Genomic DNA, 23539 nt, shown 5'->3' on the forward strand with positions numbered 1-23539 from the left:
GCTTTTGAATCCTAACCGACGGGAAAATTCCAAGATGTTAAAATTTTTCACTTTTTACCCCCAAGGATATCGAAATATGGAGGCAATTTTAATGACTGTGCAGACATTCCTTCTGAGCTACTTTTTGGCTAAACGGTAAGTCGTATCACAAAACGGATGGCACAACGTCCCTTCAATTCGGAGTGATCTACAACTTTGGTCCTGTGACATTTTGTCGTATCTCTCTCCCTTATACGTTAAATTTGGCCGTATTTCTGGATTGCTCGTAAATTTGGTGATTTTTACAAGTATATTTTATTCTTTGACACATTTATAACAATGATAGGATCATCATGTTGTGTGCGCACATTGGCACGATTAAGGGACATATGTGTACCAAATTTCATGATTCTAGCTTATACATAAGTAGGCAAAATGTAATGTAAAATGTTAAAAATGCACCCAAATTTCACCCTATTCAAAATTTGAGCTCAATTTACCCCCTTAATATGGGAGATACGAGGAAATGGTTTAGAAATAAACATGTAGAGCGATAAATGAGGCGTCTGATGGTGCAAACCGTTTCGTAATATCATAAACCGTTGAGGAGATATGAATCTCGAAGTGGAAGTCTGCACTTTCCAACGTGCTCATGCTTATCCGTCATCTATATATATAAAAGCAAGTCGGGCTGGAGCGATGTATATATAAATATTTAAAAATGAAAAAAGACGTGAATTAATGAGGCACTTCCAGAAATCTCAGAAATTTGAAACTTGGTACGAGGGAAACTGATGACCCCAGGATCCCTAGAAAAATCGGAAATTCTCAAAATTCCCTGAAGGGGGCACGCTGGGGTGGCTCAAATTTTGGGCTCAGTATAAGAACACAGTCGTATAGTATATCCAAAACGATAACCTATAGGTTTCGTGGGCTTAAAAATTTTCGGGAATTTCCTCATTTTTATCCCCCATCCCCCCAAATCAAGATGGCGGCACAACCTGCGAGACGAGGTAGACAATTGAAATTTGGTGAAATTATAGCTTTTGAACCCTAACCGACGGGAAAATTCCAAGATGTTCAAATTTTTCACTTTTTACCCCCAAGGATATCGAAATATGGAGGCAATTTTAATGACTGTGCAGACATTCCTTCTGAGCTATTTTTTGGCTAAACGGTAAGTCGTATCACAAAACGGATGGCACAACGTCCCTTCAACTCGGAGTGATCTACAACTTTGGTCCTGTGACATTTTGTCGTATCTCTCTCCCTTATACGTTAAATTTGGCCGTATTTCTGGATTGTTCGTAAATTTGGTGATTTTTACAAGTATATTTTATTCTTTGACACACTTATAACAATGATAGGATCATCATGTTGTGTGCGCACATTGGCACGATTAAGGGACATATGTGTACCAAATTTCATGATTCTAGCTTATACATAAGTAGGCAAAATGTAATGTAAAATGTTAAAAATGCACCCAAATTTCACCCTATTCAAAATTTGAACTCAATTTACCCCCTTAATATGGGAGATACGAGGAAATGGTTTAGAAACAAACATGTAGAGCGATAAATGAGGCGTCTGATGGCGCAAACCGTTTCGTAATATCATAAACCGTTTAGGAGATATGAATCTCGAAGTGGAAGTCTGCACTTTCCAACGTGCTCATGCTTATCCGTCATCTATATATATAAAAGCAAGTCGGGCTGGAGCGATGTATATATAAATATTTAAAAATGAAAAAAGACGTGAATTAATGAGGCACTTCCAGAAATCTCAGAAATTTGAAACTTGGTACGAGGGAAACTGATGACCCCAGGATCCCTAGAAAAATCGGAAATTCTCAAAATTCCCTGAAGGGGGCACGCTGGGGGGGCTCAAATTTTGGGCTCAGTATAAGAACACAGTCGTATAGTATATCCAAAACGATAACCTATAGGTTTCGTGGGCTTAAAAATTTTCGGGAATTTCCTCATTTTATCCCCCATCCCCCCCACATCAAGATGGCGGCACAACCTGCGAGACGAGGTAGACAATTGAAATTTGGTGAAATTATAGCTTTTGAACCCTAACCGACGGGAAAATTCCAAGATGTTCAAATTTTTCACTTTTTACCCCCAAGGATATCGAAATATGGAGGCAATTTTAATGACTGTGCAGACATTCCTTCTGAGCTATTTTTTGGCTAAACGGTAAGTCGTATCACAAAACGGATGGCACAACGTCCCTTCAATTCGGAGTGATCTACAACTTTGGTCCTGTGACATTTTGTCGTATCTCTCTCCCTTATACGTTAAATTTGGCCGTATTTCTGGATTGTTCGTAAATTTGGTGATTTTTACAAGTATATTTTTTTCTTTGACACACTTATAACAATGATAGGATCATCACGTTGTGTGCGCACATTGGCACAATTAAGGGACATATGTGTACCAAATTTCATGATTCTAGCTTATACATAAGTAGGCAAAATGTAATGTAAAATGTTAAAAATGCACCCAAATTTCACCCTATTCAAAATTTGAACTCAATTTACCCCCTTAATATGGGAGATACGAGGAAATGGTTTAGAAACAAACATGTAGAGCGATAAATGAGGCGTCTGATGGCGCAAACCGTTTCGTAATATCATAAACCGTTGAGGAGATATGAATCTCGAAGTGGAAGTCTGCACTTTCCAACGTGCTCATGCTTATCCGTCATCTATATATATAAAAGCAAGTCGGGCTGGAGCGATGTATATATAAATATTTAAAAATGAAAAAAGACGTGAATTAATGAGGCACTTCCAGAAATCTCAGAAATTTGAAACTTGGTACGAGGGAACCTGATGACCCCAGGATCCCTAGAAAAATCGGAAATTCTCAAAATTCACTGAATGTGGCACGCTGGGGGGGCTCCAATTTTGGGCTCAGTATAAGAACACAGTCGTATAGTATATCCAAAACGATAACCTATAGGTTTCGTGGGCTTAAAAATTTTCGGGAATTTCCTCATTTTTATCCCCCATCCCCCAAATCAAGATGGCGGCACAACCTGCGAGACGAGGTAGACAATTGAAATTTGGTGAAATTATAGCTTTTGAACCCTAACCGACGGGAAAATTCCAAGATGTTCAAATTTTTCACTTTTTACCCCCAAGGATATCGAAATATGGAGGCAATTTTAATGACTGTGCAGACATTCTTTCTGAGCTATTTTTTGGCTAAACGGTAAGTCGTATCACAAAACGGATGGCACAACGTCCCTTCAACTCGGAGTGATCTACAACTTTGGTCCTGTGACATTTTGTCGTATCTCTCTCCCTTATACGTTAAATTTGGCCGTATTTCTGGATTGTTCGTAAATTTGGTGATTTTTACAAGTATATTTTATTCTTTGACACACTTATAACAATGATAGGATCATCACGTTGTGTGCGCACATTGGCACAATTAAGGGACATATGTGTACCAAATTTCATGATTCTAGCTTATACATATGTAGGCAAAATGTAATGTAAAATGTTAAAAATGCACCCAAATTTCACCCTATTCAAAATTTGAACTCAATTTACCCCCTTAATATGGGAGATACGAGGAAATGGTTTAGAAACAAACATGTAGAGCGATAAATGAGGCGTCTGATGGCGCAAACCGTTTCGTAATATCATAAACCGTTTAGGAGATATGAATCTCGAAGTGGAAGTCTGCACTTTCCAACGTGCTCATGCTTATCCGTCATCTATATATATAAAAGCAAGTCGGGCTGGAGCGATGTATATATAAATATTTAAAAATGAAAAAAGACGTGAATTAATGAGGCACTTCCAGAAATCTCAGAAATTTGAAACTTGGTACGAGGGAAACTGATGACCCCAGGATCCCTAGAAAAATCGGAAATTCTCAAAATTCCCTGAAGGGGGCACGCTGGGGGGGCTCAAATTTTGGGCTCAGTATAAGAACACAGTCGTATAGTATATCCAAAACGATAACCTATAGGTTTCGTGGGCTTAAAAATTTTCGGGAATTTCCTCATTTTTATCCCCCATCCCCCAAATCAAGATGGCGGCACAACCTGCGAGACGAGGTAGACAATTGAAATTTGGTGGAATTATAGCTTTTGAACCCTAACCGACGGGAAAATTCCAAGATGTTCAAATTTTTCACTTTTTACCCCCAAGGATATCGAAATATGGAGGCAATTTTAATGACTGTGCAGACATTCTTTCTGAGCTATTTTTTGGCTAAACGGTAAGTCGTATCACAAAACGGATGGCACAACGTCCCTTCAATTCGGAGTGATCTACAACTTTGGTCCTGTGACATTTTGTCGTATCTCTCTCCCTTATACGTTAAATTTGGCCGTATTTCTGGATTGTTCGTAAATTTGGTGATTTTTACAAGTATATTTTATTCTTTGACACACTTATAACAATGATAGGATCATCATGTTGTGTGCGCACATTGGCACGATTAAGGGACATATGTGTACCAAATTTCATGATTCTAGCTTATACATAAATAGGCAAAATGTAATGTAAAATGTTAAAAATGCACCCAAATTTCACCCTATTCAAAATTTGAGCTCAATTTACCCCCTTAATATGGGAGATACGAGGAAATGGTTTAGAAATAAACATGTAGAGCGATAAATGAGGCGTCTGATGGTGCAAACCGTTTCGTAATATCATAAACCGTTGAGGAGATATGAATCTCGAAGTGGAAGTCTGCACTTTCCAACGTGCTCATGCTTATCCGTCATCTATATATATAAAAGCAAGTCGGGCTGGAGCGATGTATATATAAATATTTAAAAATGAAAAAAGACGTGAATTAATGAGGCACTTCCAGAAATCTCAGAAATTTGAAACTTGGTACGAGGGAAACTGATGACCCCAGGATCCCTAGAAAAATCGGAAATTCTCAAAATTCCCTGAAGGGGGCACGCTGGGGGGGCTCAAATTTTGGGCTCAGTATAAGAACACAGTCGTATAGTATATCCAAAACGATAACCTATAGGTTTCGTGGGCTTAAAAATTTTCGGGAATTTCCTCATTTTTATCCCCCATCCCCCCAAATCAAGATGGCGGCACAACCTGCGAGACGAGGTAGACAATTGAAATTTGGTGAAATTATAGCTTTTGAACCCTAACCGACGGGAAAATTCCAAGATGTTCAAATTTTTCACTTTTTACCCCCAAGGATATCGAAATATGGAGGCAATTTTAATGACTGTGCAGACATTCCTTCTGAGCTATTTTTTGGCTAAACGGTAAGTCGTATCACAAAACGGATGGCACAACGTCCCTTCAACTCGGAGTGATCTACAACTTTGGTCCTGTGACATTTTGTCGTATCTCTCTCCCTTATACGTTAAATTTGGCCGTATTTCTGGATTGTTCGTAAATTTGGTGATTTTTACAAGTATATTTTATTCTTTGACACACTTATAACAATGATAGGATCATCACGTTGTGTGCGCACATTGGCACAATTAAGGGACATATGTGTACCAAATTTCATGATTCTAGCTTATACATAAGTAGGCAAAATGTAATGTAAAATGTTAAAAATGCACCCAAATTTCACCCTATTCAAAATTTGAACTCAATTTACCCCCTTAATATGGGAGATACGAGGAAATGGTTTAGAAACAAACATGTAGAGCGATAAATGAGGCGTCTGATGGCGCAAACCGTTTCGTAATATCATAAACCGTTTAGGAGATATGAATCTCGAAGTGGAAGTCTGCACCTTCCAACGTGCTCATGCTTATCCGTCATCTATATATATAAAAGCAAGTCGGGCTGGAGCGATGTATATATAAATATTTAAAAATGAAAAAAGACGTGAATTAATGAGGCACTTCCAGAAATCTCAGAAATTTGAAACTTGGTACGAGGGAAACTGATGACCCCAGGATCCCTAGAAAAATCGGAAATTCTCAAAATTCCCTGAAGGGGGCACGCTGGGGGGGCTCAAATTTTGGGCTCAGTATAAGAACACAGTCGTATAGTATATCCAAAACGATAACCTATAGGTTTCGTGGGCTTAAAAATTTTCGGGAATATCCTCATTTTTATCCCCCCTCCCCCCCACATCAAGATGGCGGCACAACCTGCGAGACGAGGTAGACAATTGAAATTTGGTGAAATTATAGCTTTTGAACCCTAACCGACGGGAAAATTCCAAGATGTTCAAATTTTTCACTTTTTACCCCCAAGGATATCGAAATATGGAGGCAATTTTAATGACTGTGCAGACATTCCTTCTGAGCTATTTTTTGGCTAAACGGTAAGTCGTATCACAAAACGGATGGCACAACGTCCCTTCAATTCGGAGTGATCTACAACTTTGGTCCTGTGACATTTTGTCGTATCTCTCTCCCTTATACGTTAAATTTGGCCGTATTTCTGGATTGTTCGTAAATTTGGTGATTTTTACAAGTATATTTTATTCTTTGACACACTTATAACAATGATAGGATCATCATGTTGTGTGCGCACATTGGCACGATTAAGGGACATATGTGTACCAAATTTCATGATTCTAGCTTATACATAAGTAGGCAAAATGTAATGTAAAATGTTAAAAATGCACCCAAATTTCACCCTATTCAAAATTTGAACTCAATTTACCCCCTTAATATGGGAGATACGAGGAAATGGTTTAGAAACAAACATGTAGAGCGATAAATGAGGCGTCTGATGGCGCAAACCGTTTCGTAATATCATAAACCGTTTAGGAGATATGAATCTCGAAGTGGAAGTCTGCACTTTCCAACGTGCTCATGCTTATCCGTCATCTATATATATAAAAGCAAGTCGGGCTGGAGCGATGTATATATAAATATTTAAAAATGAAAAAAGACGTGAATTAATGAGGCACTTCCAGAAATCTCAGAAATTTGAAACTTGGTACGAGGGAAACTGATGACCCCAGGATCCCTAGAAAAATCGGAAATTCTCAAAATTCCCTGAAGGGGGCACGCTGGGGGGGCTCAAATTTTGGGCTCAGTATAAGAACACAGTCGTATAGTATATCCAAAACGATAACCTATAGGTTTCGTGGGCTTAAAAATTTTCGGGAATTTCCTCATTTTTATCCCCCATCCCCCAAATCAAGATGGCGGCACAACCTGCGAGACGAGGTAGACAATTGAAATTTGGTGAAATTATAGCTTTTGAACCCTAACCGACGGGAAAATTCCAAGATGTTCAAATTTTTCACTTTTTACCCCCAAGGATATCGAAATATGGAGGCAATTTTAATGACTGTGCAGACATTCTTTCTGAGCTATTTTTTGGCTAAACGGTAAGTCGTATCACAAAACGGATGGCACAACGTCCCTTCAACTCGGAGTGATCTACAACTTTGGTCCTGTGACATTTTGTCGTATCTCTCTCCCTTATACGTTAAATTTGGCCGTATTTCTGGATTGTTCGTAAATTTGGTGATTTTTACAAGTATATTTTATTCTTTGACACACTTATAACAATGATAGGATCATCACGTTGTGTGCGCACATTGGCACAATTAAGGGACATATGTGTACCAAATTTCATGATTCTAGCTTATACATAAGTAGGCAAAATGTAATGTAAAATGTTAAAAATGCACCCAAATTTCACCCTATTCAAAATTTGAACTCAATTTACCCCCTTAATATGGGAGATACGAGGAAATGGTTTAGAAACAAACATGTAGAGCGATAAATGAGGCGTCTGATGGCGCAAACCGTTTCGTAATATCATAAACCGTTTAGGAGATATGAATCTCGAAGTGGAAGTCTGCACCTTCCAACGTGCTCATGCTTATCCGTCATCTATATATATAAAAGCAAGTCGGGCTGGAGCGATGTATATATAAATATTTAAAAATGAAAAAAGACGTGAATTAATGAGGCACTTCCAGAAATCTCAGAAATTTGAAACTTGGTACGAGGGAAACTGATGACCCCAGGATCCCTAGAAAAATCGGAAATTCTCAAAATTCCCTGAAGGGGGCACGCTGGGGGGGCTCAAATTTTGGGCTCAGTATAAGAACACAGTCGTATAGTATATCCAAAACGATAACCTATAGGTTTCGTGGGCTTAAAAATTTTCGGGAATTTCCTCATTTTTATCCCCCATCCCCCCCACATCAAGATGGCGGCACAACCTGCGAGACGAGGTAGACAATTGAAATTTGGTGAAATTATAGCTTTTGAACCCTAACCGACGGGAAAATTCCAAGATGTTCAAATTTTTCACTTTTTACCCCCAAGGATATCGAAATATGGAGGCAATTTTAATGACTGTGCAGACATTCCTTCTGAGCTATTTTTTGGCTAAACGGTAAGTCGTATCACAAAACGGATGGCACAACGTCCCTTCAATTCGGAGTGATCTACAACTTTGGTCCTGTGACATTTTGTCGTATCTCTCTCCCTTATACGTTAAATTTGGCCGTATTTCTGGATTGTTCGTAAATTTGGTGATTTTTACAAGTATATTTTATTCTTTGACACACATATAACAATGATAGGATCATCATGTTGTGTGCGCACATTGGCACGATTAAGGGACATATGTGTACCAAATTTCATGATTCTAGCTTATACATAAGTAGGCAAAATGTAATGTAAAATGTTAAAAATGCACCCAAATTTCACCCTATTCAAAATTTGAACTCAATTTACCCCCTTAATATGGGAGATACGAGGAAATGGTTTAGAAACAAACATGTAGAGCGATAAATGAGGCGTCTGATGGCGCAAACCGTTTCGTAATATCATAAACCGTTTAGGAGATATGAATCTCGAAGTGGAAGTCTGCACTTTCCAACGTGCTCATGCTTATCCGTCATCTATATATATAAAAGCAAGTCGGGCTGGAGCGATGTATATATAAATATTTAAAAATGAAAAAAGACGTGAATTAATGAGGCACTTCCAGAAATCTCAGAAATTTGAAACTTGGTACGAGGGAACCTGATGACCCCAGGATCCCTAGAAAAATCGGAAATTCTCAAAATTCCCTGAAGGGGGCACGCTGGGGGGGCTCAAATTTTGGGCTCAGTATAAGAACACAGTCGTATAGTATATCCAAAACGATAACCTATAGGTTTCGTGGGCTTAAAAATTTTCGGGAATTTCCTCATTTTTATCCCCCATCCCCCAAATCAAGATGGCGGCACAACCTGCGAGACGAGGTAGACAATTGAAATTTGGTGAAATTATAGCTTTTGAACCCTAACCGACGGGAAAATTCCAAGATGTTCAAATTTTTCACTTTTTACCCCCAAGGATATCGAAATATGGAGGCAATTTTAATGACTGTGCAGACATTCTTTCTGAGCTATTTTTTGGCTAAACGGTAAGTCGTATCACAAAACGGTTGGCACAACGTCCCTTCAACTCGGAGTGATCTACAACTTTGGTCCTGTGACATTTTGTCGTATCTCTCTCCCTTATACGTTAAATTTGGCCGTATTTCTGGATTGTTCGTAAATTTGGTGATTTTTACAAGTATATTTTATTCTTTGACACACTTATAACAATGATAGGATCATCACGTTGTGTGCGCACATTGGCACAATTAAGGGACATATGTGTACCAAATTTCATGATTCTAGCTTATACATAAGTAGGCAAAATGTAATGTAAAATGTTAAAAATGCACCCAAATTTCACCCTATTCAAAATTTGAACTCAATTTACCCCCTTAATATGGGAGATACGAGGAAATGGTTTAGAAACAAACATGTAGAGCGATAAATGAGGCGTCTGATGGCGCAAACCGTTTCGTAATATCATAAACCGTTTAGGAGATATGAATCTCGAAGTGGAAGTCTGCACTTTCCAACGTGCTCATGCTTATCCGTCATCTATATATATAAAAGCAAGTCGGGCTGGAGCGATGTATATATAAATATTTAAAAATGAAAAAAGACGTGAATTAATGAGGCACTTCCAGAAATCTCAGAAATTTGAAACTTGGTACGAGGGAAACTGATGACCCCAGGATCCCTAGAAAAATCGGAAATTCTCAAAATTCCCTGAAGGGGGCACGCTGGGGGGGCTCAAATTTTGGGCTCAGTATAAGAACACAGTCGTATAGTATATCCAAAACGATAACCTATAGGTTTCGTGGGCTTAAAAATTTTCGGGAATTTCCTCATTTTTATCCCCCATCCCCCAAATCAAGATGGCGGCACAACCTGCGAGACGAGGTAGACAATTGAAATTTGGTGAAATTATAGCTTTTGAACCCTAACCGACGGGAAAATTCCAAGATGTTCAAATTTTTCACTTTTTACCCCCAAGGATATCGAAATATGGAGGCAATTTTAATGACTGTGCAGACATTCTTTCTGAGCTATTTTTTGGCTAAACGGTAAGTCGTATCACAAAACGGATGGCACAACGTCCCTTCAACTCGGAGTGATCTACAACTTTGGTCCTGTGACATTTTGTCGTATCTCTCTCCCTTATACGTTAAATTTGGCCGTATTTCTGGATTGTTCGTAAATTTGGTGATTTTTACAAGTATATTTTATTCTTTGACACACTTATAACAATGATAGGATCATCACGTTGTGTGCGCACATTGGCACGATTAAGGGACATATGTGTACCAAATTTCATGATTCTAGCTTATACATAAGTAGGCAAAATGTAATGTAAAATGTTAAAAATGCACCCAAATTTCGCCCTATTCAAAATTTTAACTCAATTACCCCCTTAATATGGGAGATACGAGGAAATGGTTTAGAAACAAACATGTAGAGCGATAAATGAGGCGTCTGATGGCGCAAACCGTTTCTTAATATCATAAACCGTTTAGGAGATATGAATCTCGAAGTGGAAGTCTGCACTTTTCAACGTGCTCATGCTTATCCGTCATCTATATAAATAAAATCGTAACGACCGTGTGTCTGTACATTGATTATTTTGGCGAAATTTCGGTACAGTTATCCGTTTCAGGTGTAATAATGACCATCTGCATCATTTTTAGCTTTGGTGTCTGTTTGTTTGTTTGTTTGTCTGTTTGTCTGTTTGTCTGTCCTTCTATAACTTGAAAACTACTGGATATATTTCCACCAAACTTCATATTTAGAATCCACCTGTCCTTGGGTAGGTTTTAGCGCAAATATCGTTTCTAAATCCCTGAACTGAGTGGGGATATTTACGAAACCGAAACCGTGATTTTGCACTCCCTCAAAGTATACACAACCGAACTTAATGGAAATCAACCTGCCTTAATGAAAATTAATTTTTAAACCTTTTTTTCTCATGTGCTTCATTTCGATAACAGGATTTAGTAAGGGAGATATCATTAACGGACCGGTTTTCGGTACAAATCCCAGCGGACTTAACGCAAGAGCGGGTGTGTGTAAAGCGTACTTCTTACAACTTGAAAACTAACAAGATATTTGAACCAAATTTTATATATAGCATCCATCTGTCCAAGGGTAGGTTTCCTTGGTGTCTGTTAGTTAGTTTGTTTGTTTGTTTGGTCTGTTTGCCTTTCTCTAACTTGAAAACTACTGGATATATTTCCACCAAGCTTCATATTTAGAATCCACCTATCCTTTGGGGAGGTTTTAGGGCAAATATTGTTTCTAAATCCCTGAACTAATTGGGGGTTTATACGAAACCAAACCGTGATTTTGCACTCCCTCAAAATACACACAACCAAACTTAATGGAAATCTACCTGCCTTAATGGAAATTAATTTCTAAACCTTTTCTTCTCATGTGCATCATTTCAATCACTTACAGGAAAGATAGTATGATCAAACTCTACACGAACATTGGCCCACCCAGTACCCATATGTGAGCCAAATGCTATGTCACATAATTATCCGAAAAGTAATGCAATGTAAGATAATCTTACACAAATTTCAACCTATTCAACGTTTCTGATTCAATCTGACCCATGAATAGATTAGATGCGAGAAAATATCATAGGACCAGCCATTTAGATCGCTAAATACTGCGCCTTACGGTACAATCCTTTGTCGATATGACGTACCGTTTAGCAGCAGTTAATCTGTAAATGAAGGTCTGCAATATTGTAGACATTCATATACTTTCGTATGTCCATCTGTATATATTCATTGATGTCGATTTGTAGCGATCGAGAAAGGATGTGTCTGCTATTGTAATCAGTACTCCCTACACCGACTTTGACTGCTGGCAGTAGGAATGGGGTCCTTCTCCAACTCCTGTGTAACTGGCATTAGTAAGGAGGCCTACCATTTTCATGAATAATTCACTTTTCGATTTGTCTTGCAGAAGGCAAGGGATCATGCAGTTTTGTTCGAAAGTCCCCTACTCTATTGTGTTTGGCTCTAGGCCAGGGTGCCCGCCATTATAAACAAATGTTCCAATCTAAAATTTGACTAGCATTAGGCATAGTGGCCTGCTATTTTCATGGAAACTCACTAATTCCGTGTGACTGGCAGTAAGCTGGCTAGCAGCAGTAAAAAGGGACTGTCATTATAATGATAACTGCACAACTCAATTTTGACTGGTGGTAGGGATGTTGCCTGGTATTATAATAAAAACTCCTCAACTGTAACCTGTCTGAAAGTAGGAAATGGGTCTGCCATTGTAACTAAAACTCCCCAAATCGATTGTGACCGCGCAGTAGGCATTGGGGCCTGCAATTATAATGTAAACTTGCCAACTCGATTGTGAATGGCAGTAGGCAAGTGAGCCTGGCGTTATCATCACAACTCCGCAACCCTCACTTTACATTGGAAACAACGTATGTGGACCTCCCCATGCTATTTCTCGGATAAGGCTAAGAGACATGCAATTTTAAAACAATCTCATTTGCTGCACGCACAGTATTTACGTCGATATCCGTATACAATGTAGAATACCGTAGCGAAGCACGGGTACATTTGCTAGTGGCTTTATATACGTAAGGTACAACATCTATTTTGGTCTCTATAACAACCGTATATGATAATATTAAAATACTAAATTTGTGTTACTTAAGAAGGAGCAGTTTCAATTCCTGCCAGAAAGCCCAGTGATTATACAGTGCCCTGAGGTAAGTGCCGAAAACCTGTCCGGCAATACACTCGAAAAAAAGTGAAATGAACATCTAAACCTGGACATAATGTAGACGTTTTACAAGTACGAACATTTGATGAAACTCGTTCTGTCTTCAAGAAGAGCTATCGAAATGGGCTCTGTCTCCTTTCAATTGTTATGGCCACTCTTTGCTTTACAATTTCAGACGATTCTCTAAACAATACCACCCGAATGTGATGCTAAGATGGTCTCTGATGCAAGTTCACCGCCGATCACTTTTCAATTACAGTACTTCCTCAAATTACCGCAAAGACGGGACATTAACACCAAGACCATAAGTATGCCATAGGTGTCCTTTTGCGATATACAGTTTCTTCAAAAACGCATGATCGAGGATTTAGCATTGATGGGACTGAAATTTCTGGACGGTTGATCCGGGAAATAGTTTCTTCGAGGAACAGTTAATGCGGGATTTTTACAACGTGATTTAATTAGGATGCCCACAGGACCACGAAATTTGAACAAATAATATGGGAAAACATAGTTTCCAGGAACGTATAATCGAGGTTCTACTGTATTTACTTTTATATGCTGCAGCTCTTGATCTAAAGCTTGATATTGTATCGTAGAAGGGAATGGCAGTTCTTCTACATAGATCTTGTGATCTCGTAGGTTAGTCTCAAAGGAGCACAGTTTTTTTTTTTTTTTGACAGAGAACTTTTTTAAATACATGGCCTTCACTTGTTCTAGTGTAGCTAGATTATCCTCTTACAGGTGTTCCCAGATAATGATGGAGTCTGTTTGTACTTAGACTTTTTCCTCTTAGCAGCATGTAAGTTATTAGGGATGCTCTGCCATCTGTTGAATATATTTGGAAGCTGGGAAAGGTTATAGAATCAAAGAGTATCTGGTAGAGAATAGTATTCTTCTGTGATCAGAGGAAGTGTACAGTTTACTCTCTGGCTTGACAGGTAATCAAACATGGCTGCATGCAATGACATTACTATCACATAATCAGAATATTAATGAAAGTGTTAGTCACTTAGCAACCTGCTAAGTACAGAATTTATTGCAGGTTAGGGTAAGGCTTCACCTGCAATTATTGCAGTGATCATTTAATGATTTGATTTTATGATTACTCAATGTTGGCTGAACTTAGAGACCTATTGATGTCTCATGATTCACCAGCACGTAATTCTGAAGAGAATAAAACAAAAATGAAGCAAATCGGTCCAGCAGAACGGATGGACGGATTTGCCAAATTTGTTTACAGTAAACTCTTAATATATATATATATATATATATTGAACCCATGACCTTTGACCTAAAGGGTTCAATATATATATATTTATAAAATAAGAGTGAGTTGACATTCAGTGCAAGACATTATGATCATATCTGTTCTAGTGTAAGTTTGAAATTTTAAGTGTTTAACCCCTCAGCACCGACCTCTATACGTGGTATAGACCCTCTTTTCTTCCGTAGCCGCCGACCTCTATACGTGGTATAGACCCAATACATTGTTTCACATTTACGGCTATAGCGCGAAGAGTTTTGGAGTTATGGATATGCAAATTGTTTTGTTTCCAAGAAGACATATTCAGGTTTATCAGTGTTGTAAATAAGAATTGAAAATCGTTAAAATGTAGTTGTTTCTGCAAGGATAAATGTTTGTCAAGTAAGTCTGAGCACTATTCTCTGCTTTTATTTTAAAGCCTGTTTGCTTCATTCTTTCCCACAGAATAAAGTAAAGAAATGATGATCTGAGAAGTTTGTATTTTCGCGTGATGTTCTTTGCTCTATTTGTACATTGGGAGTGCGGTTTATTTATCATATTGTCTTTATTTCGCAGTAATATTTAGAAATTTCATGATCCGTATTGAAGTGGGATTACTAGTACCTCATTTGAACGATATGTGATTCTTTCACATTAATAAATATCTTTGTATTGAATAGGAGGAACCTTCTTAATTTTTAAATATTGTAATTTATTTCGCAGCTCGTAATATTATCGTAACTCTCAACAAGCGCTCTGTGTAGGCATCCGTAAATGCTACTTTCTGTCATACGATACGAGAGACAGTTGTGCAGTATATATATCTCGCTTGAAAGACGATGTCTCGACCTTTCATCTGAAATATGTATGGAGTTGGTTTGTTTCGTCATAAATGTCATTCCCCTCATTCAGTTTCTTCCTGCTGCTTTCGGTCTCGCTGCACCTTCATCAGTCCATGTGACTCAATGACTAGCTCCAGCCGTGGTCTAGCTGACAGTAACGTACTTGAAATATTGTATAACTCAGATGAAAGATTAGTCAGAAGTAGTAGTGATAGTATGAGCAGCAGTGATAATGAAATCGATGATGTGGCAGTGATAAATTTATGAGAGTGACGACGAGGAGGAAACAGTATAACGTTCCAGACGTCACAGTGTAATTATGTTAATTTTATTATGTGTGATTAATTCAGGAATTTAACGTCATGATATTTATCTTGGTATGTAATTTTATTATAATTCATGTTTAATCATTTGATCACTATCATTTCATTACTTTGTAACTACGACTTGTAAACGAGGGCTGAATATCCTAATATTCACTTAGATTCTTGCGACATTCGTTTAAAATTAACTTGCAGTAGATTTCCTCTATCTTGCCACATCACCGAGGAAGAAGGAAGGACAAATTTAGACATCAAATTCTGGGAAAAGCAAGCACGTGTTCAAGCGCTGTAACGACAGTTACCGTATTTCGACCAGAATAATTCAAACTGATCACCGCCTATATTTTCAAAGGAGCGTCATGTTGCCATGGATACTGAGTGGAAGGGCTAATAGAAGAACAGTTGATATCATGGTTAAGACCCATCAACTCTAAAATCTGGAGTGGGGAGAGACGTGTCATCTGATTGGACCACGTGTAGCGACCTGTAATTAGAGCCAGAGAAGGTTATAAAAGGGCGTGTTGGAGCTCTTGGCTTCATTCTTCTTCTTGATTCTGCATTCGTCTTCTGCATTCGTTATTATTAATCTTCTTGATTCTGCATTCATTATTATTATTATTCTTCTGGATTCTTGATTCTTCGATCTTGTATATCGCTGTAGGTCTGAGAACTTGTCTTATGGTTGTTGTACCATAGTGGACTAGTGTGATAGTTTATCACTTCTACATTAATTACTTCATTACCACGACGTGGTACTTAGGAATTTCTGAATGAGGGGTGTATAGCCACTCTCATCAGGAAGTACGTACAGCTCGGCTACTAGACCGGTTTGTACCAGTCTAAGACAATAGGTAGTATTAAACTAGATAGAAATGAAACTTCAGGGCACATTTTCAGTAAAGTTGGAAGGATTATTAATTGAGTATCCTCTCCACATAACCCAAGGAGGTTTTTCTAACTATGACTTAGGGCTCATCTCCAATATATGGGATAGAGCATAATAGGGAGTGTTAGTGTCGAAGCCATCTTCCAGTTAGTGGTCGGTGCACTTTGCAAGGCAGGAATGGTACTTAGCTGCAGATGAAGATATCTCAAAGACGACCGGTGATGTCCCAGCTACAAGGATGGAACCTTTCCAAGGACCAGCAGAACAAGACTACATGGTGAGCAAGCGAGTTAAAAATATTGCAAGTTTTCGCGAAGTAGAGTCATTCAACTTTTTGTTAAATTCATTTCCTATTTTAAATTCAGTTCTCGTTAAACCGTCGTCATTTATATTCAATATAATAAATAGTATTTTTCTAGTTCACTTTAATCAATTTGCCTTAATTAGCCTTTTGATTTCTAATTCTCCTGCTTAATGATTAGTGCACTATCACCCCACCCCTGTGATAAGAGTCCGTCCAAGCTTAATTATAAATTTTTATCTTTAAGTCATCAACTTAAAGATTGGCGGCCTTAGCTTGCATGGTTGCATTTCTCGTTCCATGATTGTTCTCCAAGAGGGGAAGTCACAACAGTACTTGGAAATTTCGTGTAGGAGACTATAGATAATCATACAGGTCAAAGGGAAGTTTTCAACTGTGAATTTTACTTCCTAAATTCTCTAATAATATTCACACAGGTTACAGAGACAAATATTGAGCAATTACCTTATCGAGTTCAGCTGGTGAAAGGTTTGTTTATAAAATACGCTCGCTCGGGCGGGGAACGAGATATTGAAGGCCGGCGCACATCAGATAATACAGTTCCAAGGTTGCAGGAAAGACATTTTATCAGGAAATTAGCACCCAAAAGTGAGAAATCCAAACCTCAGAGACGTTGTATCGTGTGTTCAAAACACGGCGAAAAGAAGACGTCAGTGTACTGCTGCCAGGAATGTGACTTGGGTCTCTGTCTCGAAGAGTGCTTCGAACTCTATCACACGGAACTAAATTACTAAGGAAATGTGAAACAATTATGTAATTATCTGCATGTACATAGTTCTGTCATAAAGAATTCTAAATTTCTTGAAGATCGGGCTACTCTTATTCTTGTAGTAACGCTTTATGTGAATCAATGTATTTCAGCCACGCGTAGTTGAAATCACATCCGGCCGCGGGATACAAAGCTCTTCAAATGGCTGCGACACTGAGGGGTTAACCTAGTCTTTTAAGAAGTGCATTCTTCAAATTAGAAGAAAACATTGAGAGTAATTCGAACTTCACGATTTTGACTAATGATGGTCTCTAGCAAGTCCGAAACTAGTTTCAAATGTACGTAATGTTTTTAGGTTACAATAAATGAGTATTGAATAGATGGAAACCTTTTAGCTCTTGTTTAACAAGTTCATGCTGATAAGCCGCACAGAAAGAGCAGGCGTGTTTATGGCAGGAATCAAAGAAACTGAGAGAGTTGACAAATTTGTCCCCCTGGGAAGCAGTCTCAATGCACACAGGGACCCCAATGCACAAATCAAAGTCTGAATAGTAATCACCCAAATTGATCTTCATTAAAATGAGACCCTTGTTGTGCTCCAGACATTTGAGCCCATCGACCAAACTGCACATCGTCAAGTACAATGTTTACCCTGTTCTGATGAATGGAGTACAGCCATGGACACTAACGCAAGCAACTGAGAAGAGAATAGACGTGGTTGCAATGTGGATCCATACAAGGTTGCTCAGACGTGACCAACATCATAGTTCTGCAGCGGATCGGCCAGGATATAGATCTGTTGAAAATCCCGAAGAAGCAGAAACTACACTACACATAATGCGCAATGAGAAGAAATATCAAGTACTCCAACTCGTCATGCGAGGCAAGATATTTGCAAAAAGAGGTCCTAATTGCCGTCTGATCTCCTTGCTGAAAAACGTTCATCAATGGTTTGAACTGTCCTCTGCTGAGTTGTTCCAAAGATCTATGAACAACTACAATAGGCCCAATGATCAACCGGATAAGGCACAAGAAGAAGTAGAAAGAAGAAATAAAAGAATGAAAGAAAGGAAAGAAAGATTATTTTTCTTTTAAAAATGAGACAAAATTCTTACCGCAAGCCAAATGTGATCCAGCACATCTTCTGAAGAAAACCTGAGTTCTGGCTGCACTTGAAGCATGTGCGTGATAAGGTCTTTAGCCGAGTGAGAAATATCATCCCAGTATGGAGAGCTGAACTCGTAGTGCCCACATAAAATACGGTCGAATAATTCCTCCTGGTCATTTGTAGCACTTACGAAGGGAGGGAAGCCACACAGCAGGATGTATAGGATTACTCCAGCAGCCCAAACATCAATCTACAAGAGAAAATTATTATGAAAGTATATAAACATAATGATATGAACATAACACAGAACTGTCAATTATTTGCAAATAATAAAACTTTGATCAAATCTCAAATCACAGCATAATCTTCAATATCTCACCACCTATTGGTATGAAACCTGTCAATTCAAAACATTTGAAGTGCTCTCTACTGAAGTATTCCCCAAAATCATCATCGGTATGCACTTATGGCAAGCATAACGGTATCATCCACATGCATTAGGTCACTAATTATGACTGAAGAATCCAGTTCAGGAAGCAATGCTGGCACACCTAAACTGCCATAAAGGCCCTTGTTGCAGAGCCTAGTGGTCATTCTTTCTGATACCTTTTCCTCCTCCTGAGCAATCTCTTTTATACAACTCGTACCTTCATGGGTGTTGTTTGACTAGACAAGCCTCATCAGCCTGTCCCCCCTTGGACCAAGTGGTTGCTAACACTGGTGAGCTCTCTTCTCAGCCCAGTATTCCTTCAGCTTTGCACTGTGGGTTGCTTTCCTTCCCGAGTCCACTTTACTCCCACTCCAGCTGTCAGTGCTAGAGTGTCGGATGTTTTGATCAGCATTCTATTTATCCGTGTTGAATATTGTACCAGCTGGTACCATCCTTTGAGCCAGTAAAAGTTAAACATAGTTAAATAGGACATGAAAAGAGAGCACACCGCAAACACAGGAAGCGCAGATGAAACAGCTAAATTAGAGACCAACAAGACACTCACCTGAAGAGAGCATAGGTCCATGAAATAAGAAAACTGGTACGATATCAAACCGGCTAAAATTAGTTGAAGAAATAAACAAGCAATTCCTTAGGAGACAAGAAATAAATTTAATTCAATAAGGTTTCATAGTTAGGATGTAAAACACAAACTGACCTCTTAGGAAGGATAAATGAATAGCTTGAAGTTAAATTAATTTAAATATTATTCTGAATTATGATCTATTTAAAACGAGGAAAAAATAATTTAAATTACAATACTGGTGGCAGATTAAGTATATTACCTTTAATGACCCCTATTTTCATGCCACTTTCCTCATATAACCTTAAAACGTTACCTTTCACATTTAGGTATTTTTCTTTAAGGTAAAATTTAGTAGCAGGAGTTCCCACAAGTCACGAAAATAATTCAATTCCAAGGTACATAAAGAATAGAATAAAAAAACACCCAACTCCATAAGAAAGACAATGATAAATACAGAAGGGGAGGCAAAATTCAAAATTCCCAAGAAGAGGAATGCACAAGTAATCGTTACCCAAAATCTGAAACGATTCAGTGATATCAATTATATCCCATTCGGACTTATCATCACAATGATTCACATTCAATATATGTTGCTATAGTAACCCATGTACGCTAAAAGGACCAGAAGCCACCAATCAAAACGAACCCCACAATAATAGTTCACACACGAGAAATGAGAGGAATAAAAACCAAATGTGAAATCAAATGAAGGGGTAAAATAAGAATTAAGGAATCCTTGTGGAAACTCATGCAGTCACTAAACAACCTCAATTAACATCCAGTAATTCCATAGCTTTACCAAAGTACAATAGCGTTACTCGAAAAGAATACCCCGTAATAATAAAAATAATTTCAGGAGAGTATGATGTTTTAGTAGTATACAAACAGAAACCCGATAGTCAACCAAATCGAGGAATTAATGTGTTTTTCCGTGCTTTTAAGTTCAAAGGTAACAGATGAATTTTCAAGTAGTCACACCAACCACCAAGATTAGATAATTTGTAGCATATTTCTTAGAGCTCCAAAACATAGGCGAAGAGGTAATTCCAGGGCGATGAAAATTATGAAGATGAGGCTTCCATGATGTATAATGTGCAATCACATACAATAGGTGAACCTCAGATACGGTATACTCCATCTACCATAGGAAATCCAGGGTAGAACATAGAAAACAAAATAAGGTTTATGAGGAAGAAAACATCCTCACATAATGGGAAACTACCCTATATATGCCAACAGGCCCGAAACCAAAACGGTCCATTGGCTAGGTACACGTCTAACCCACATCGCGGTAGAAGAGCTAATCATGGCTGCTGTATGCCTGAGTCGAGAGGGAAGAGACTCAAGAATGCCAGAGATCTCTGATTGACCAGGGAGAGAGAGCACCCGGAAGTTCACTTCAACCACAGTAGAGTGCAGCACAAAACAGATGGGTCATCGCTGAATCGCAGAGCAGTCGAAACATGACAAGAGGTCGCTTAAAAATAAGAGCAAGCGTTCAGAGAGAAGACGATATCCTAAATTAGATATGTGACATACAGTCACGTAAGAAAATAATTGAAAAAAGGAAGACATAAATTAATATAAGAGCCACAGATTTCAACGGTGTATAGCCAGATCAAAAATGTAAATGGAGAGGACTACTAAACGTTACTTCGGTAACAAATATATTCTTGGGATTTTTTTTTTTTTTTTTTTTAATTTTAGGTCTTTTTGAACTAGTTTCGTCCATTTGTCCCTTCCCTCTAGAAATGGTGTTGAGCCATAGAGGTTTTACCATTCTTTGTCATACAAATTAAATCTATATATATACTAGCTGATGTACCCGTGCTTCGCTACGGGATTCTCAGAAAGACTTACTTTGTGGTTTTTCTAACTGAAATCAACATAGGTCATTACAAAAACGTAAGTATGAATGTAGCGATTAAAAGCAATGCTATCATATAAAATACTCGATCAAATGGAAAGCCGCACGTTTATTACTTTTAACGAACAGTGCTGCGGTTAGATTGCGGTGCCAATCTAATAGTCCAAAGTTCCAGAGCTGGGATGACCAGGCCGCAGATTGCCATGAACACTCATCTGCCATTATTCCGCTAAATATGAACACTGTTCATTCCAATCAGTGCCTCAGAGTAGGGATTGAATAGCCCGAATGCTATGATGATCTAGTGTGTTACGTACCAGTACTATCAGAAAATTTATAAACCAGGGGAATGGCATGCTAAAGAAGAAAGTTATCTAACTCCCCAGCTACTTCCCATCAATATTCAGGCAGGCTGTTACACTCTGTACGACTGGGCGAGTTGACCCATGTGGTTAGCGGTGCGCAGCTGTGAGCTTGCATCCGAGAGATAGCGGATTCGAACCCCATTGTAGGCAGCGCTGAAGATGGTATTCCGTGGTTTCCCACTTTCACACCAGTCAAATGCTGCGCCTGTACCTTAATTAAGGCCTAAGGCACTCCTAGCCCTTTCATATCCCATCATCGCCATAAAACCTATCTATGTCGGTGCGACGTAAATCAAACAAAAAATTCTCTGTACGTAGCAGTAATCCTATCTACCGGAGATGAGGTGCAACAGAAGACACAAAGCACATCACGACAAACAATGATCAATGTAATGTTATCGTTGATCAATGTTATGAGCTTTCTATATTGTAGGCCTACACAATTAGTTTTCTTTTGACACTGTGATTTGTAAAATATTTTATACCGTAAACTGTAGTTTCTTATTCTCCGACTTTACATACCGATTTTCATTAAATACCGTTTTCCCATTTTCTCGTTACTCGGCGCTGATATGGACTTAGTAACAAAAATCCAAATTCATGAATATCTTTGTGATCATAGCCAGTATGGTAACAATCTATAAGACATGAATAATAGGAAAAGTAATACTATATAACCTTAGTAATGTAGCATTCATCGATTACACCTCTAATAAGAAATATTTGAGAATTACATTTTAGGCCTTCCCTAAACTATCATTTCACTCAGCATGAATAAAATAATTTACAGCCTAGACTATAGCAACTTATTTCCTGACTTTGCATACCGATTTTCATCAAGATAGGACTACTCATAACAACAATATTTGAGAATTAAATTTTAGGCCTTCCCCTAAACTACCATTTCACTCAGTGTGAGTAAAATGATTTATAGCCTAGATTGTAGAGGCTCATCCCCCAACTTCACATACCGATTTTCATTAAATTCTCTTCAACCGTTTTCTCGTGATGCGTGTACATATATACATACAGACAGACAGACAGACAGAAATTACGGAAAAGTAAAAAGTGCATTTTCTTGTTACTATGGACATGATCGATACAGAAATACCATTATTTTCAAATTCTGAGCAATGTACAGACAAAACTCTTATTTTATATATATATATTTTCTGAGCAATATACAGACAAAACTCTTATTTTATATATATAAAAAATAAGAGTATATATATATATATATATATATATATATATATAAAATAAGAGTTTTGTCTGTATATTGCTCAGAAAGGATGGTATTTCTGTATCGGACGTGTCCATACTAACAAGGAAATGAACGTTTTAAATTTCTGTAATTTCAGTCTGTATGTACATACATCACGAGAAAATGGATGAAGAAAATTTAATAAAAATCGGTATGTAAACTCTGGGAATAAGTCGCAACAATCTAGGCTATAAATAACCTTATTCACGCTAAGAGAAATGGTAGTTTAGGGGAAGGCCGAAAATTTAATTCTCAAATATTTTTGTTACTGGTGGTCCTATCGACAAATACTACATAACTAATGTTACATACACTAGTGTCCAAAAGTTAAGCATAAGTTACAAATAAGCAGGACAATAGGAAAAAGACCGCAAATCGCATGACATATGCACCTACCAAACTTACGTGTTCACTCTGTATAGAAAAGGAGTATACCCTACTTTGACCAGCGGCGTAACCGCAAGGTAAACGCCGCATATTCCCCCAGTCGTGTTTGCCCTGTTATAGTGTGCGGAGCATAGCCTCGTGGTGAACGTGACAACATAATGGCACAACAATGCCATTTT

The 23539-nt window shown here is 38.2% G+C and overlaps 1 protein-coding gene across 9 annotated transcripts in view; it reads right to left on the minus strand.

Moving 5' to 3' along the window:
* LOC136866602 (serine/threonine-protein kinase GA29083) overlaps positions 1-23539 on the minus strand; it is a 351399-nt gene that overhangs the window by 173496 nt on the left and 154364 nt on the right. For all 9 annotated transcript variants that reach the window (XR_010859568.2, XR_010859569.2, XM_067143720.2 and 6 more), the window contains exon 9: positions 18469-18711. Coding sequence is in view for 7 of the 9 variants with exons in the window: in XM_067143720.2 (XP_066999821.1) it covers positions 18469-18711 (243 nt within the window). In the remaining 2 variants the exon portion in view is untranslated. The remainder of the gene's footprint in view (positions 1-18468; positions 18712-23539) is intronic.

Source organism: Anabrus simplex, chromosome 3, assembly GCF_040414725.1.
Source record: "Anabrus simplex isolate iqAnaSimp1 chromosome 3, ASM4041472v1, whole genome shotgun sequence".
Lineage (NCBI taxonomy): Eukaryota > Metazoa > Arthropoda > Insecta > Orthoptera > Tettigoniidae > Anabrus > Anabrus simplex.